Genomic DNA, 19,473 nt, shown 5'->3' with positions numbered 1-19,473 from the left:
GGTTTATTAATTTATTCCTTTAGGTAATTACAGAAGTGTTAAACATATTTCTAAGTCTAATATTTTACATGGTGTAAGATATTCAATATTTCAAATATAGTTCTGATACAGTAATTTTAAAATCGAAATTAATGTTTTTCTATTTTTCAGAAATGCAGCAACATTGTTGCATGAACATCATATAATACTGAGGACACTTTCTTCATTTAAACAGGGTTATATTCAAGAAATTTTGATTTCTGTGAACTTGCAAAGGAGTGCTAATTGTAAACTATTGCTTTCATCTAGTTTTTCTTCTCAGTGGAATGATTACTTGCAGGACTATGAAATTTACCATTTAATCTACTATGTAGAGCTCCCTTGTATTGGGAATGGCCTTGAAACCATGACATTACAATTGAGTTATCAATGGGTCCCTTCTGTTACATCATCAATTTCTCTATTTCCAATTTTTGATCTTTGTCAGTTATTCCTATTTTTCAAGGCTGTCCCCCTGAGCTGATGATACTTATATATGTCTCATTTTTTTCCGTTTCCTGGGATGGTGTTTTTTATTCTCTGAAGGCTGTGATATTAAATGTAGTTTTGAATTACAAACAATACATGGTAATCGCTGAAAAGACTTAGAAATCTTTCTCAAAATGTTTAACAGTCCTTTCCTATCAAGTGTGCTTAGAATTAATGCCTGCTTCTTTACTATTTATATTATTAAAATCGACATATGGTGTTCAGTCCTCTTTTTTTCCTTCCTTTTTCTATAGCTGTTATTTTATGCATGACAAAATTCTCTTGCTTATGGTTATGTGGTTGGCTGTCTTTTAACTTGGGTGTTATGTGTTTGTAATGATTGCTTTTTGCATGAGGATTATGAAATGCCATACAAATTAAATGGTTGTGGAAACAAAAAGAAATGTAGGGCTTCACATGCTTTTTTGTGTGCTGAATATGTCAATTATGTGATGCTTAAAATTACTTTCATATGGTCTTTGACTTCCCCTTTGGTGTCCTACTTTATTCTTAGCAAATTAATATTGTTAAGAATAATAAAACATTTATTAAACATTCACAGTATTTTAATACAATTATTATCCTAAAACATGACCCATTATAAATAACTACACTGGGCATGAAATTGCACTAGGGCATAATTCGTTATATTTCTAAACTGATTATGAAATATAAGCCCTGACTCTGTAACTGCCTTAATTACGAACACTGACTTCTACAGTGGTACCTTTGTTCTACCAAACGATGAGATTATTTTTTCATACATTTGTGCAAGTTGCAAAGGTTTTAAATCCACGGCTACTTTTTAATCAAAACACATGGGGAAATATTTGTGTAATGACAAGTAATTTTAAAAAAAATCACAGTTTTGAAAAATGTATGACATAAAAATGCGTAAAACCTAAGTGTTAATGCTTTTACAATAAAACAGAAGAAAAAGAAAAGAAAAGAAAAAACCCTAAAAATTTTTATATCTCTGTTTTCCCTAATGGTATTATATTGTCCCAAATTAATGAATGAGTTTGGCCTACTTTCTTTGTTGTTGTCACCAATTCAAATTAGAAAAGACACTGAATAAATTAAATTCTTTCAGCTAATAAAACTGTTTACTTTTTTTGTATGCAGTTGGTATTAAAAAAAATCATTTCCTTTGCTTATGATGTGACTTTCAAACCATATGTATTTTTTATGCTGGATATATTCACAAGCCAAATCTGAGATATTTTGGGGAAAGGGAATTTTTTTTTTTTTTTTAACAAAATAGATAACCAACTTTGATATAATCACTCCCCCATGCTTTTTGAAAATAGTCCTTGAGAATTTTAGTATTTGCACTTATTTTTTCCCCTCAGTCTTGTTTATTCTTGAATTGTCTTTTTTTTTTTCCCCTCCATTTCTCCGTTCTCAATCCTAGGTCCCCTTACAAAGAAACAGACAGATGATTTAGGTGATAATGACGGTGCTGAAGATGAAGGTATTTTTCTCCACCCAATCTATTTGCATGACAAGGGCCTCAATCACTTTTTCCACCCTTTTCTATTTTTTTGCTTCTTGTCTTTTTTTGAAGAGTTGTTTTTAATTCCCGTTTTTGATGTGTTTTGTCTTCTTGCTTGTTGTTACATATGAATATACATTTTTAATTTTTTAAAAAATGAATGTTAAATTTTGATTTTGATGCCAACCATTACAACGTTTTAAAAAGAGGGGCATTTTTTGTTGTTGTTTTCTTGAACTGACTTTTGATATGTTTCATTCCACATTTTGACTGAAACTTGTCCATATTCTTTGAACTAACAATCTCTTCCCTGTAGTCTCTTTGTACGCCTTTTGCATGTTTTCTAATCTATGTAAATATTTTACCCAATACAAAATGTTTCATTTTGACATTTTATATTTGTTTAAAAAAAAACACACCTAATAACGTGAAGGACAAGCTAAAAGCTGATATAAAGTGTTTCTTGAGCAATATAATTTAGGTTAAAAAAATACTGTTTTGTGTTTATGTGCTTAAATATTACATCAATAATAAAATGATATGGATGTAAAAGGCATACACCTATTTAGATAATTGTAGTAAACCTTACTTAACCACTTAAGAACTCTGAGAAGATTAAATGAATATCTTTTAATATCAAAGGCACATAATTTGAAGATGGGCAAGTAAAATATTCTGAATTTCAGATTATTGCTAACTATAAGTAATAATGTCTTCATACTATACTAATATCAAAATTATTTTCTCTTTCCAATTTTCTTATGACTTACAATTCTGATATACTCTGTACATGTAAGTACTCACTAGATTGATTTGAGATCTCTCATTCCATTATGTACCTTTACCTGGTATTAAATGGAGTGTCTAGAGAGGCCCATTGAGTCTTTCAGTTCATTTGCCTCCAATTAGTTTTTTTATTTTAATGCCACCCTAGTTATGATTTTGCCTCCAATTAATTTTTTTAATGCCACCCTAGTTATGATTCTTATAGAAATGACTAATATAATCCTAGGTTTAAAAATAATTCCCAGAACCTTGGAAATTAAATCTCATGAAAACAATAATGTGGTAAGAAAGATTTTCCAAAACAAGATAATCCACACACAGGCCAGCAGAAGTGCTAGTTCCATAAGGAACAACTATGAATGTGTTCTTACTAAACAATTGAGATTTTTTCATTAAGATATATACATTTAATAAACTACTTCAGAATAGAAAATTATAGAAACAAATTATTAAATGTTTAAAAAATTTATTAGATGTTAATATTTTTATAAAATTTAAGAATTATTTTGATTAAATGAAATTTATGACATTTGATTAAATATTCATTTGCCATGAATACTACCAGTGGGTTAAATGTTAAATACAACACAGTCATTATACTTGAAATAAGTCTTTATAGCTGCCCAAGATTGTCATTTTTAATGCTAAATAGCTAAAAATAAATTTATAATATCAAAATACAAATTGTGATTTTTTTAAACCCTGTTGGAAATCTGAAGAATTAAAACATCAAAGATATTTATTCACCTTGAGGACGTGGGTTGTTGTTCCTAGTGCTCTATGAAAACAGCTTACACTTGGGGACCTTGATGTAACTTTGTAATTCCAAATTTTCCCAGAATACTCACAATGTTTGTTTATATCATATCCCATTTAAAAAAATATTTTGATGGCTGATTTTATGTGCTACTTTTGTTTTGCTTTTGGTAAAACAGCATCAAGTAAGATATTTACATGTTTACAAGTGATACCTCTGAACAACCACAGTGAACTAAGCCCTGTAAATGTAAGTATATCTCATAGACATAATTTGAAGCATACTTAACATTTTCAAATAGGCATTAAAAATATCCTAAACCCCAACTTAAATTGGCAGGTAGTATTTAGGTTGAGTATTAAGCCAGTTATCCTAAGAGTTACCAAATCAGTAAATATTTTTAAAGACTCATAAGTGTAGAGTCCAAGAAATCAATCCAAGTTCTTATTCCTCTGTGTTGTTTGGGTAATTGTTTAGCAGATAAGGATAAATTCAAATACCCTCCAGGATAAAAACCTTTGAATAATAATTGAGGTTCATCAAATGAGTAGAGGGCAAAAAATTTCTTGAAATGTCTTTAAATGTATCAGGGAAAGATTTGATTCAGGCAATACCCCCAATGTTAAATTCGTTCAGTTTAGTCTCTCAGTCGTGTCAGACTCTTTGCGTTAGATGCCCCCAAATTCTAAATGATGGGCAATTAAAAACTGCATGAATCCTTTAAGAAAAAAGAAACCAGTAAACATGTTCAAGTACTTATGTGACTAATAATTATTCACCAGGACTGTTAAAGGAAATTATGACTTCAAATATTGGTTGTCAGGCAAGAATAAATCCCAATTGACTGCTCTAGAGCTATTGGCACTTGCTACATTGGCTTAAATTTTTGATTTATCAGAAAGATAAAATAGTTACTAAAATTTAAAATCAAGATACCTACTCAGTTTCCAGTTTATTCGTTTATAACTTGAAAAATTTTTTTTTACTGTAAAAATTTTAGAATAAAAATAATCAGTAGTGTATAGTATTTCTTCTCCCTTAGTTCAAAGACCTAGATGCTTAGCAAAACTTTAAGACATTGTAAATAACAGAAAATATAAGCATACTTTAGGAATATTTGTAGTTTTACTAAACCTGACCTAGTGTTTTAGTCTCTGAGAGTATTCTTTTGATTTTAGTGAGGTCAGTAGCAGCTGTTCAGGCAAAGTCAGATATCTTAGGTGAAATGCATTTAATTTCTAAGGGAACATATGAGACAAAGTAGAGGGACAATATGGCTCTAAGAAATTCATTATTAATTATTACACCTGATATATTTGCACTCAAGACCACGTGGCTATTCCAAATTTTATTATTAAAATGATGGCATTAGTTGATAGTATTCAATAGTAGGTTATCTGGTATATCAATTTCATTTATAGAGTCTAGTTCTTTATAAAATCAAAATTTATATTTATATTAAACTGTCTACCTTTATTGTTATGTTGTTATTTTTATTATAGTTGAACAATTTACTATTTATATTTACATCAGAAAAGACCTGTAGACTATGAAGAAAAGTAAAATCTAAGATGGACCCTATGATAAAATGCTATCAAAAGTAAAGTTTTTAATGAGCCACTAAAGGTGAGCCACTCTGATAAAGCACTATCAAAAGTTAGCAATTGTTCTGTAGTATGGGAATGTAATATGGCATTTCCCAAACTTATTATTAGCAGTATTGAGTTTTTATGTACAAGAGTGTTGCCTATGTTGGTGATTAATATACTACCTAGCATTAACCTCAGGGTTACTTCAAACAAAAATAAATATTGTTTAGAACACAGCATTAGAATTTTATAGAACTTTCTGGAAAAGAGCTGCTGGACACATTCAAGTACTTAAGCAAAGTTGAAATCATTGAGAAGTTTGGAAAGACAAATTGGAAATTAAAATCAGCCCAATCAATCAGTAATCCTTTCAAGTCTAATTTTCAAAGAAAACTAGAGAGATGCCACTTAGAATCCCTCCTAGAATCTATTGTCATATTTTCAGTGTATTCTGGCACTGTCTACTCCATTCTGCTATATTAGGTGTATAAGATGTGGCAGGTCTTCTCAATGTGTGCCTATATTGTTTTCCAGGTGAACAGAATGGTTCTACCAAGATTTCATTACTGTTCACAGTTGGTGCTTTGTAATTCTATGTAATTTTAATTAAAGAAGAATTCTGAAACAGCCTCCCTCTGTGCTACCTCCAAGCATACAATTAGCAAAGTACAGTGTCTGCTGTGAATAGTCAGTTAATGATTTTGATTTAATAATTTATTATTGCTTCTTCGGTGCCAGACATACTAGAAAAATAAGCTAAAACTGTGTGCAGTGAACAGGCATTTAAGGAGGAGAGTTTGACAATTTCAGAATTGTTTCTTTCTATAAGCCTAACATCTCTATGAGCCCCCCAAGTCTTACAAATGAGTGAATATGATTTCCCTCTCGTGGATTTAAGGAGAAAATACATTTAGGTTTTTTCACTAAATGTAGGGTGTGTCTAGTAGATGGTTTTTATGTCAGAGTATCCTCCTCTCACCACTTAAAGACACTTCTCAAGTACACATTTGTGGGGAGGAGAGAGTATGGTAAACTCACACTGATACTAGATATTAAGTCAAATTTAAACTAGACATTTAAAAATGTCTCTAAATTCTGCAATTAGCTATTTCTCCAACTTGAAAATCTGGACTAAGAAGTTGAGCTACAATTCCTGATTTTACAATGATTTTCATTGAAAAAAATGATTATTATAGTAGAAAAATTGACACATTTCTGCTTGTCACCTTATTTTTTTTAAAACAACAATGTAAAGCAGCCTCTAAATTATCACTAGTTTTTTCAATGAGTTTGTATCATATTAGTCTATTCTGAAAGCTGAAACCTCAATTGTTATGATGTAGGGGATTTGTTTGATAAAATATGTCAAAAGCAAAGAAACAAAGCCATATTAAATGATACTTTATTACTATTAACATTAAAAAAGAAAGATTACACACTTGGTATAATTTGGTTTCAATTGTGGGTAGAAGAGATCATGGGCTATTATATAATAGTGTTTCAAGTATGTACATATTCATAATCATACAGATATATGTACACATATAATATTTCAATTTATATAACAGTTAAAACCTTGTTAACCAGTATGCAGTCCCTGGTTGATCAGATGGTAAAGAGTCTGCCTACAATGCAGGAGACCCAAGTTTGATCCCTGGGTCAAGAAGATCCCCTGGAGAAGAAAATGGCAACCCACTCCAGTATTCTTGCCTGAAAAATCACATGGACGAAGGAGCTTGGTGGGCTACAGTCCATTGATCAGACACGGTTGAGTGACTTCACTTCCAATGTTAACCAATATACAGTTTAGCATTTTTTGTCTCTAGAAATTAGTACATTTTTTACCATTTAAAATTATCCAGTGTTTCCCTTATATATTATTTCTAGACCCTGTTGAAAGCTACATAATCATGGTAAAGTATCTTAGAAAAGCAAATATATTTGATTAAAATTTAGAACTGTATAAATCACTTCAACATCACTCTAAACTTTAGAATTGTTCACTTGAACTTAGCTCTATTTTCTCTAATGTCTACATGACAAAATCATAGAGTCAAAGTGTCAGTCAGTTTTCTTCTTTCAAAGGATAAGGGTAATTTGAATGAACAGATGACTTGAATGGAACTGAAAAATATCATTTGAATGAAAGTCCCCTAAATGCAACAAAGATAAAAATATAGATTTTTGCACTCTATTGCCTGCAATTCATCTGATAGTACTTGAATAGTTAAATGATACTTCTTTCAAATTCTGTAAAATATAATGTTATAATTATGTTCTCAAATTGGAGCATAAGTTATTCAGTGTAATTATGATGCATTCAATATGAATCTTTACATTAATTAAGATGGGGAAAAGAGTGTTTTATTCATAATAGCAGTGATAGCATTGTCCTTAGTTTTTAGCTCATAAATTCCAAAGGCGGTCTAAACAATTGTTAAAAGAAGTTTTAAGAATCATTATCATTCTATTATTTCAATACTAGTCACATCAGAAATCAATTAAAAATAGCACTGAAATTCACACCTACTTGCAATTATCCCAAATTTTGTAATTCAGTTTTATAATATTTAACAAAATTTTAGAAAGAAAACAACAAATATTCATTGCTTTTTTCAGCAATAGATCTTAATACAAGTTGCTTAAGAAACACTTTAACGAAGACAACAATTTAAAGAATTATTTTAACATCATGCCCTCTTGTTTCTAAATTGGAAAATATATTCTCTGCTTCATTATGCATGTAGAGGATAAGAACAGTTGCCAATCATTTGTTTTTCAGATATTCGGGACAGTGGGGGTCCCAAACCAGTGATGGTATACATCCATGGTGGCTCATATATGGAAGGGACTGGAAATTTATATGATGGGAGTGTCTTGGCAAGTTATGGCAATGTGATCGTCATCACAGTCAACTATCGACTTGGGGTACTCGGTAAGAAGTTTCTGTTTTTTTTTCAGCATCATTCCATGAAGATATGATAATTTTGTTTTGATTTGTTTTTTTTTGCTTTGCTTCCTTTCACTCATTGTTCTATGTTTGCTGATTTTGAAGCAAAATTTTTTATATTTTCAATTAATTCTATAAATATTCATAAATTACTTGACAAAAGACAGCTAGGGTTAGTTTTGATATTTAATGATAAAAGGTAATGACATTATTCACATTGTTGAAGAATGCTCTTCTTAGCTTGGCTGTATAGAAATGTGAAAAGCAGCAATGGCAGGGCCTTTCTTAAGAAGAATTAGTTTCTGGACAGATTTTTCTCTCTTCTGCATTTCTTTTTTACAATGCTATAAAATTGGCTGAGGTTTGCCAGGAACGTAGAAACTAGTTTATATTCTCTTCAAGAATATGTGTATGGACTAGCTTTGGGAAATGATTGCCTTTGCTGTGTTGGTTTGTTTTTAGCTTATCACATGTAATTAGAAATATTTTGTTTAGATGTCATTTGTTGAATTATTTGATTTGCAAAACATACATTGATTTCACAAAGTGTCAGTGTGTTCAATAATGTATATGCATGTGAAACAAAATCAAACTCTAGATCTTTTGTTTTTTGAAGAAAAGTATAGAGCAGTGTTATTATTTAAAAAAAATTATCAAGTACTCTGAAATAGGTATAAACTTGCTATTCTACTTGTATAAGTTTGTTTTTTTACAGTATTATCACAATTTAAGGAGTAAAAAAATCTGTATCATTTAATAAAACTCCTCTATCTGTGGTGTTTTAAAAATACTTGCTAAGAGTACAATTATTACAAGAAGTTGTTTTTTAAATCTTAATTGATCAAAGTCCTATCTCTTACTATGCACTTAGAAGTTATAATTTATGTTACTTGGGCACAAAGAGATACTACACTCATTCTTTACTCTGAAACATTTTGAAAAACAAGTTTGAATTATATTCTCCTTCACAATAATTGTTCATATCATTTATTTTAGCCACATTGAGAATCAGTTTATTTTTCTCATCAGTGTTAGTTATTATTATTCTAATCCCTTCTATGTAATCCTAGTTCTGTGTTTATGCCAATCTTAAAATATAAAAAGGAATAATTTTGTCAATCAAGGTTGTGTGTTTTGGGGAAGGGGATGTGTTAGCAAAGCAAAGTGAGACTTGATCTTTTTCTAGTGTGCAATTTTGAATTTGGAATATGGTGGATAATATAATAGGTACACTCTAGCAATGTAGGTGTAAAATATTTCTGTAGCATTGTTCAAATACACATCAGTTCAAGTACCCATCATGTGTAATCATGCATTGGTTCAGATGTTCTTATAATTTCACTACATAGGGGTGAATGACCTCACGCCAATGAAAACTCTCCATGTTAGAAGATATATAAAGAGATGTTAATAATAATCTTCTCAAATTAATCTTAAATATCCTAGTGTTGTCATTGGTTTGTTAGACAAGATTTGAATGTGAGAATCTTCACTATCTTTAATGCATGTAACTTTAATTATGGCACTGTTTATAGCTAAATTGTTTTTAATGTTTATTATTCTCATATTTTTCTAAATTTATTAAATTGAAAATCTTGATGCAGTGACTAGTTTTCCAATTGAAAATTCAAAATTAGATGCCAAATTATGGTAATAGTGTTTTCAAGGATTGAAGATCTGCATAGTTATATTCAGTGATTTTATTTTAAAAAGTCTTTTGGCCATACATCATGTTGCCTATGATTGGTTATACTCACATAAGATCTCATAGAGTAACTTGTGCTGTTATGCTAGTACAAGTTTCGCCCATTTTTAAAAATTTATTTGGAACTGATAAAGACGTGACTTTGATCTTTGTATCCTCTTTAAATGTGTATTCTAAATGATTGGATTTCAGGCCAAAAGATTCACCAGTTAAAAAATGAAGAACTTCATCTGTATAATGGCAGGCAGTGTTGGGGTTGATAATGGATAATTTTTCCAGTGTTAAATATTTGCTCTGGCTCTGCTGCATTTAGGATTTAAACTTTAGTGGGCTCCTTTGTTCCTCTAAGAGACATCATACCCTAATGTTTATCTGCCCTTACACCATAAAGTACTAAACTTTGTTAGTGAAACATTTTTAGGGGTGTTTTGGAACCTTACCTCTAGAGCCGATATTTTCTGGTGACTTCCTAAAATATGTGTTGGGCCTTAGAAAAAGTATTTAAGTGAATTAATTCATGAAGAATAAATTATCAAAATATTTGTTTCAGCACACTTTGCGTGTGTTATACCACAACTAGAACAACAGCCGATGTACCAGGGGGACTGCAAGAGTAAAGACTGTAGGGTTTTAGTTGTAGTTAATACTTTGTCTAACAGTAACAAGGTAAGCCAAGTTTTCTTGGGTGTGGTATCCAAAAGTATTGCTATTTAGTTGGCTCTTGGGAGAATTTTGGACTTTAAGTAGAAAATAAGATTTGATCACATGTCAGAGTATATCCTGAGCTGTGTTTTGATTTGAATGTTTTGGTGTTATGGAAATGAATTTTGGGGTCCAATGTATAAATTGGTTAATTATGAGACTTGATCTCAGGTGATTGACAAAACATATCAAGTTGACTGAAACAGGTAATGTAATTAGTTTTGCTTTGAATTTGCCATCCCAGAGGAAAACTATTACAAGTTTGTTTTAGCAATAAGTAAAATGTGATAATGTTTCAGTCAAAAATTTCATACAGATATCTAGCAGCCAAGTTCACAGTTTAAAGTATTTTATATGAAAAATATATATATATTTTGTTTGTTGCAAAGTAGAATTAGCATAAAAGGAAAAAAAATACCTCCAGTGATAACATTGTTTCCCAACCAAGACCCTGTCTTGGTTTCCTTCAAAATGGTAACGCAGACTATCTCTATCATTGCATTGGAAATGCTATATTGGTGGTGATAAAAAAAACTGTAATAAGGTTGATGAAAAAAAAATGGCTAGAGTATAGAGGATTCTGCCTGCTAACCTACTTCCTCAGGTTCTCTTAAAGTTCTCCACAACTATATGTTATTCACTGTCACATTCTTTTAGTAAAAATTTAGACTTTAGTTGTATATGTTCTTTGTCCTTATTTTAACTCTTTGTCCTCTGTTATCTAATACATATTATATAAATTACTCTTTAAAATGTTTTTTTAAATAATTATTAATAGTTATTTTTAGTGTTCTATCAATAGTATATGGTTAAAAAATCAGAATAAAAATTATAATGTTGGAAACAGTGAGAAATGCTTTGGTTAAGTGGTCTTAAGAGAGGAAAGTAGTATTAAATAATTTTTTATTTTACATAGGATAAGTATATGTACTTATGGACAAGCATTGAAAGGGAATATGAAATAAATTCTTCTGTATTAAGAGGAGATACTCAATAAACATTTTTGAAAATAGAAACCATCCAAATATATTTTCAGATCTTAAAAATGGAAGCATACATTCACTAATTTAGTGTTAAAAATGTGTTTCAACCCCCTCTCTAAATTTAGAATAAATTTATTGTTTTTTAGAGAAAAAAAGTTTAAAAATTATCTCTATGGAGATCTTAGATAAACATAAAGTTTTTATTTGATGGAAATATAATAAGATAGTTTTATTTTGATATGGATATTTTAGAGGCAATTATGCATTCATAATTCAAACACATGTGATTTATTTTAGAAAAAAATTCTCTTAAATATTTCAGAGCTACTGATAATTCTGGACATTTGGCAACTTCTTAGTAAAGGGTCTAATTAAATATTTTGCTTAGTAATCTAATGTCTCTACTACCCATCTATGGAAAAAATAATTAAGTGCTAGTTCATTTACCAGTTATGTTTGAAGAATTATATTTAGCTAACTATATAATGTCATGTGGAGAAGGCAATGGCACCCCACTCCAGTACTCTTGCCTGGAAAATCCCATGAATGGAGAAGTCAGGTGGGCTGCAGTCCATGGGGTCGCTAAGAGTCGGATATGACTGAGCGACTTCCCTTTCACATTTCACTTTCAAGCATTGGAGAAGGAAATGGCAACCCACTCCAGTGTTCTTGCCTGGAGAATCCCGGGGACAGGGGACCTGGTTGGCTGCCGTCTCTGGGGTGGCACAGAGTCGGACACGACTGAAGCGACTTAGCAGCAGCAACAGCATAATGTCATATAAGGCTAAGCCATCTAAAACAAACTTTTATTAACATTACTGAATATAAATTTTAATGAACACCTAAATTGATATTTATTCTATTGTTGTGAGACCTGTTAATTCTTATAAGTATGATGTCTATGCAATAATAATGCTTCAAATATTATGAGACAAATGAAAGAAATAAATTTAAATTTGGAGTTGTCGGTCATCAAATATATAACACTTGTTTCTAATACTGTATATCTTCTAAGACGTATAAATATAAGAATAGTACAATCCTTATCTTTAAAGAGTTTTCAGTCTAATCGAGGGAGGAAATAGGCAATCAATAAAGAATATTGATATTCTACTTCATATTTTATAATAATATGTATTTATTAATTGATTTGTATGTACATGGTCACTTGATATATAAAAAATCAGAACAACAGAGAAAGAAAACATAGAATATCAGATGGATCAACATGATACAGTGATGAGATTCTTATTTGAATCAGAGAAGTTTATCAGATTTGCTAAAGTTTAGGTAATGATCATGATTTAAAAAGAAAAATATATTCATTTAAGTGACTCAATGTTTTGTCATTATTTTTTGCATTTTTCAAATTTCTTTGGCTCTGAAGCCTGAAAGAAACAAACTCTAAATATGACCTTATATTTGAGAGAGATATATATATAATATAATCAAATATTATATATTATGATACTAATATCACCCTGTCATCCAAATGTGTTATTAGTAGGTGGAAGAGGGAATCAATCTGTCCTTGAAGAGTCAGAGATGTTTTCATGGACTTGGTAGTATTTGAGCAAAACCGTGAAGGATGGGATTAAATGAAGAGAGAAAGACATTCTTTTTATTTGTATTTGTTTATACTCTTTCTGCTTCAAAAAATTGGAAGTGACTTGTGACACACACATGTACATAGGTTGATAAAACCATATGGAATATGAATGCATAGATTATAGAGAAAGATTCAGAAATTTAGGCTTTGAAAATATACTGGAATTGAACATAAATATGTATCCCAATTTCTTAGAGGCAAAGTAAAAAGGATAATGGATTGAATCTCATAATTGTTATTATGAGATAAAGGAAACGTGTATATCAGAAAAATACACAGACGTTTTTTTCACAGTATACTACAGAGAAATTTATCATGAGTTGTATGTATTTGGAATACTAAAAATAAAAAAATAGAAATCATGTGATAGTCTTTATGCCATTAGAAGATATAGAAATATTCTCAGCACATGTTTATATACTAACCCTCTGTAAAAGCCAAAGACACATTGATGAATGTCCACAACATTTATAGTGTCATTTTAGCAAAGAACTAACCAAATGCAGTTCAAGTAAGACATTTGGTGGTTTCACATTTAATAGACTAGAACTAAAAACCAATATAAAGCAATGATAGTTAACCTGGTCCATAGATTTCTTCTCTCAAATACCAGTTGTGTTAACTGAGGTTTAATAGGGGCTGGATGGTAATCAATTTTAGTTTGAGTGCTTAAATGATCTCCTGGAATAGAGATATTGTTTGTCTTTTGGAAAAAAAGAAACTGTAGATAGATAGGAGCTTTTCAGATTGTCAATTCCATTGGTCACTTCTCTGTTCTTACCTTATCTCATCTCTCCATAGCACAGGACACAGTTACTAGTCCCTTGCGTGTATGCTTGTTTGTTTGCTGATGCCAGGATTTCCTCCTGCCTAACTATCTGCTCCTTCTCAGCTCCTTTTGTTCTTTCTTACCCTGATACCTAAATATCGAAGTGCCGCTACACAGATGTGTTGGCTCCCTTCCTTACCATGTATCCATAGGAGAATTTATTTATGGTTCTCAGTTCAGTTCAGTTCAGTTGCTCAGAGGTGTCCGACTCTTTGTGACCCCATGAATCGCAGCACACCAGGCCTCCCTGTCCATCACCAACTCCCTGAGGCCTCCTCAGACAGCCGTTTTGCTTTTTTGCATTTATCTTTCTTGGGGGTGATCTTGATTCCTGTCTCCTGTACAGTGTCACGAACCTCCATCCATACTTCATCAGGCACTCTGTCTATCAGATCTAGGCCCTTAAATCTATTTCTCACTTCCACTGTATAGTCATAAGGGATTTGATTTAGGTCATACCTGAATGGTCTAGTGGTTTTCTCCACTTTCTTCAATTTAAGTCTGAATTTGGCAATAAGGTGTTCATGATTTGAGCCACAGTCAGCTCCTGGTCTTGTTTTTGCTGACTGTATATAGCTTCTCCATCTTTGGCTGCAAAGAAATTAATCAGTCTGATTTCAATGTTGACCATCTGGTGATGTCCATGTGTAGAGTCTTCTCTTGTGTTGTTGGAAGAGGGTATTTGCTATGACCAGTGCGTTCTCTTGGCAAAATTCTATTAGCTTTTGCCCTGCTTCATTCCATACTCCAAGGCCAAATTTTCCTGTTACTCCAGGTGTTTCTTAGGGTTCTAAATACCACCTATAAATAGTGACTTCCAAACTGCATCTTTAGGACTGACTGTTCCTCAAAGCATCAGATTTATGTACTTCCACCTACTGACATCTCTAATGATTAATGAAAATCTCCAACTTAATAGCTGAAATATGTTGATTTTCTCAGGTCTGCATATTTGTCTTCTGCATCTAATTATAGTAATTATTGCAGCAACAGTAATAACAATCACAGTCACATTCATTGAGAAATTCCAAAAGCTATTTTGGGCAGTTTGCATAGATCACTTTTTTTTTTTTTTTTTGGGCTCCCCATTGAGAATCAAGGATTGGATTATTAAATTCCCATAATAACCTTATGAGGTAGGATTGTTATTTTCCTGATTTTATAAATGAAGAAAAAAAATGAGTAGAGAGCTTAAGTAACTAGTTCATACTCATGCAGATCAAAGAGTGTTAAGTGGTAGAACCAGGATTCTAGCCCAGATGGTCTTCTCTTGAGCACAACCCCCACTGATGGCATTGGTAATGCCATCCATCTGGACAAGCAAAGAAAACTTCTGCAGACTTTTTCCAATTTGTCTTTTCTTTAGGCTGAACCTCCAATTCATCAGCTTCTCTCAGTGACTTGTTCCAACATATATCCTGGATCTGTCTCCTTTCCATTTCTCCCTTTGCCAAACTAAGCCAGTTCTCCTTGAGACTCTTATATTATTTATCTCTTTCACTTTTGCTCCCTACCTATAATCCATTCTCCACACAGCAAAATTATATTATCTTTTTAAGCCATAAATTATACCAGCTCACTTTTCTGCTTAATACCCTCCACTAGCTTCCCCACTGTTCACTGAGAATAGAATCCAAACTCTGTCTCTGCTCTGTTTCACAGAACCCTGTGTGAAGAAGGACTTGTATCACTTAGTATCTGTACTTCTTGTACATGTATCCCTTAATTTGTCTCAAAATGCTCTTCCTCTCTATGCCAGCCACATTTTGTTCTTCCTACACACCAAACTCATTCCCATTTTAGGGATATTATACTTGCTGTTCCCCCTGCATCAGATCTTTATGGGGCCAGTTACTTATTCTTCTGATTTGGTTTAAAATGTCTTCTTCTTGGAGAGACTGTCCACATTTATCCAGTCTACAAAGAGTCACCAAGTTACAAGTCACGTACTTTTGAAAATTCTCTCTATTGCATTGATCAGTCATACCCAACTGAGTGAATGAATGAAACAGTCACTAAGTCATGTCTGACTCTTGTGACCACATGGGCTGTAGCCCACCAGGCTCCTCTGTCCGTGGGATTTTCCAGTCAAGAATACTAAAGTGGGTAGCCTTTTCCTCCCCAGGGGATCTTCCTGACCCAGGGTCGAATCTGGGTCTACTGCACTGCAGACAGATTCTTTACTGACTGAGCTAATAGGGAAGCCCATACCCAATTACTTCCTATTTATATTTGAATTTTAAAATTTTATTACTCTCTGGCACTCTGAAATCTCTTTAGGCTACTTTTAGTCCCCATGTGCTGTGTACTCAGTTGTTTCAGTCATGTCCAACCCTTTGCTCCTCTGTCCTTGGGACTTTCCAGGCAAGAATACTGGAGTGGACTGCCATGACCTCCTTCAGGGGATCTTCCTGATCCATAGATCGAACCCACGTCTCCTGTGTCTCCTGCGTTGCAGGTGGATTTTTACCCAGTGAGCCACCTGGGGATCCGTTTTAATCTCTGACACATGGTATTTTCTCAGAAAATATTTATTAAACAAATTTAAAGTGTATCTGAAGAGTCAATAAGTGCTCATCTGATGTGGTCATGGAGTGGAGGAGGCCAAGTTTGAGGCCGAGAGAGAAGTCTGAGTGAAAGCCAGAGGAAGAGAGAGGCTTGGCATATTAAAAGATATGAGCAAGGCTAGCAGGAATGCTTTGAGTAAGGGGTGAGCAGTGTCAAAAAAGGCTAAAAACAGGCAGCAGGTCACACGACATCTCATTGAAGATTTAGGACTTCCAATAACAATGAGAAACAATGATAGGGCTTTGAGCAGATGAGTGACTTGATTAGATTTGCATTTAAAAATGTGTTGAGTAGGCCTAGACCCTGATCAAAGTTGACATTCTGTTATGGATACCAAAACAAAACAAAACAAAACAAAACAAAAAATGGCTTGTGCTTCATTAAAGAGACATGCTTGGTAAATTCTGTGAATGAGACAGATATTTTGCTCATAAAGGATTGAAGCACAAACTGAGTGTTGCCTGACTCAGGTGAGCATGGGAATCTGTCTTTTATACGAAGAGCATCACAGGGGTTTTGCTGCTTTTGCCTCTGTTTTTTGATAATGGAAAAAATCAAACCATCATTATGGAGAACTCTATTGAATTCCTGCTTAGAGGAATATGAATTAATATGATCAATATTATTCCAGAGACTGGCCTGTACAAGAAACTGCAATAAATTATTGGGTTGGCCAAAATGTTTGTTCAGATTTTTCCTTAAGATGTTTATGGAAAAACCTGAAGGATTTTTTTTCCCAAGCCAATATTGTACTATGATGTCTTATTTAAGTTTCTGTGTTGTTAATATGACCACATTGAATCTCTGGGTTGTCCTAAAAAGAGATTAAAAAAAAAAATTCTGTGACAGGGTTGGAAGTATGTGGTTTATGATTTCATTAAGACCAGTGGTTTGGAATAAGACCTCAGAACAGAAGAAACATTTCCTTCATTTCTAGTTACAGTGATCTGTGACTAGAATTGGACTACTATTTTCAGGCACTCAAAAGGATTGCAACTCACTAGTCCATAAACAAAAAGATATTGAGTTTCCTTTTTCAGAGCAGAGACCATCATCTTAACTCAGTCATTGACTTATTCCATGAACATTATTCCATGAACTTATTCCATGAACATAAGTTACGGGCCCACTATCAGTTCCTGGTAGTTGGGGTCTGTGTCACATTGTTGGAAAAAGTCAGACCGAAACCTTCCTTTCTGAACCCACAGTGAGTAAAAAGAATGCCATTAAACAAATAAACGGAGAAGGCAATGGCACCCCACCCAGTACTCTTGCCTGAAAATCCCATGGACGGAGGAGCCTGGTGGGCTGCAGTCCATGAGGTCGCTAAGAGTCGGACATGACTGAACGACTTCACTTTCACTTTTCACTTTCATGCATTGAGAAGGAAATGGCAACCCACTCCAGTGTTCTTGCCTGGAGAATCCCAGGGACAGAGGAGAGTGGTAGGAGGCTGTCTATGGGATCGCCCAGAGTCGGACACGACTGAAGTGACTTAGCAGCAAACAAATAAAACTATTAGCACAAATTTTGTTAAGTTGTATTTCCAAAAAGAATAGACTAAAAAAAAAAAAAAAAAAGAATGTTTGTGGTAAAATGTAGACTGAAGGATTCTGGAAAGGCCTCTATGCTAGTACAGTTGTAGCTTTGGTTTGTGTTTTTCTCCATGTATTTACAAAGTTAAATATTGGAAGATAGATAAATATTTTGAAGTAATTTTAAAAGATGTAAGATAATTAGAAGCAAAATAAGTCCTTTGAACAAGCAGCTAGGTTAAAAATACAAAAATCCAAACAAACAAACAGACCACCCACAATTAACCAGGCAAAGTTCTCTATCAGAATTGAATGAGCAAAATTGGTTTGTGAAATGCAAATATACCAGGAAAGAATCCCACTGGAGGGACTAGCCCTTAGCTACTGAATCCTTAGAGAGCAGGACACCGTTCTTTTCAGAGACAATTCAAGTGTCCTCCGTCATCAGCCTTATATCCCTGAGATAGTCTATGCAAAGTAGTAAGGCAGTTCCATTGTTGTTTATTATTATTATGATTAAATGGAATATGGTCTCTTTTTTCATCCAGTATCAGTTGTTTTTTTTTTCTCTTTGTTCCAAACAAATAATTTGGGCTAGGATTTTGCTTTGGGGTTTAGTTTGCTAAGGGATCAAAAATGATCCTTTCCTTGCTCTGATGAGTCCTCAATATGAGACCAAGTCAGGACTCCCTCACCTTCCCATGACCTAGTGCCAGGGTCCTCGAAATCCCATTCACTTGCACTACTTTGCCTTCAACACATACTGCAACTTCCTCTGCCAGAGCATCTCATGAGGTCTTCCTCCTTTTCTTTTCTTTTTCTTTCTAAAGTCTTTTCTTGAACTACTTCATAAACATTCGAATTTTGCTCCTTTTCCTTTGTCTTCCTATTTTTAATTGGTACAATTTAATTTTTCTTTTAAATTCCTTACATTTGTTTCTTCTTCTTTCTATTGCTACTGACTGTTCACCTTGGGTCCCAGGTCTTCCAGCTGACCTTCTAGCCTCTAGATTCAAATTTATATGTAATTTCATTCCACACCACAGGCAGGCAAAATAGCTTATAAAAATAAGTATTATTTTTTTTTTTTTTTCAGTTTTAATTTCTGTTTTTAGTTTTCCTCTGATCATCATCTCCAAATGGTTCTCATTAACTCTAGGATCCATTGTAGATATTTCCTGCCATTCAGGTCTGCTAAGGTCTGCTGTTGCTCTTCTCTTCAGCAAACTGTATCTTTTATTCATTTCTGGAAAGTCCTGTCCACACAATCCAGGCTAACTTCTTGACAGCCTACCAGGATCAGTTCAATATCTTACTTGCCACATTTTTCCCAATCTCCCAGACTCAACTATCACCGTACCTTCTGCAGAGCTAACCCAGGCCAGATCTGTCTCTTCTTTGTGCTCCCATAGCTTTCACTTGGGCATGCAGAAAGCCAATCCTACTTTTTACTGTTGC

The 19,473-nt window shown here is 33.0% G+C and overlaps 1 protein-coding gene across 2 annotated transcripts in view; it reads left to right on the top strand.

The window, feature by feature from the left end:
* NLGN1 (neuroligin 1) overlaps positions 1–19,473 on the top strand; it is a 779,124-nt gene that overhangs the window by 246,932 nt on the left and 512,719 nt on the right. The window contains exons 3-4 of one of the 2 annotated variants that reach the window (XM_070373059.1): positions 1,922–1,981; positions 7,917–8,069. In XM_070373059.1, coding sequence (XP_070229160.1) covers positions 1,922–1,981; positions 7,917–8,069 — 213 coding nt within the window. The remainder of the gene's footprint in view (positions 1–1,921; positions 1,982–7,916; positions 8,070–19,473) is intronic. The other variant, XM_005889928.3, reaches the window with a different exon arrangement.

The sequence above is a fragment of the Bos mutus genome, chromosome 1 (assembly GCF_027580195.1).
Source record: "Bos mutus isolate GX-2022 chromosome 1, NWIPB_WYAK_1.1, whole genome shotgun sequence".
Lineage (NCBI taxonomy): Eukaryota > Metazoa > Chordata > Mammalia > Artiodactyla > Bovidae > Bos > Bos mutus.
This window is presented reverse-complemented; position numbering and strand designations above follow the sequence as displayed.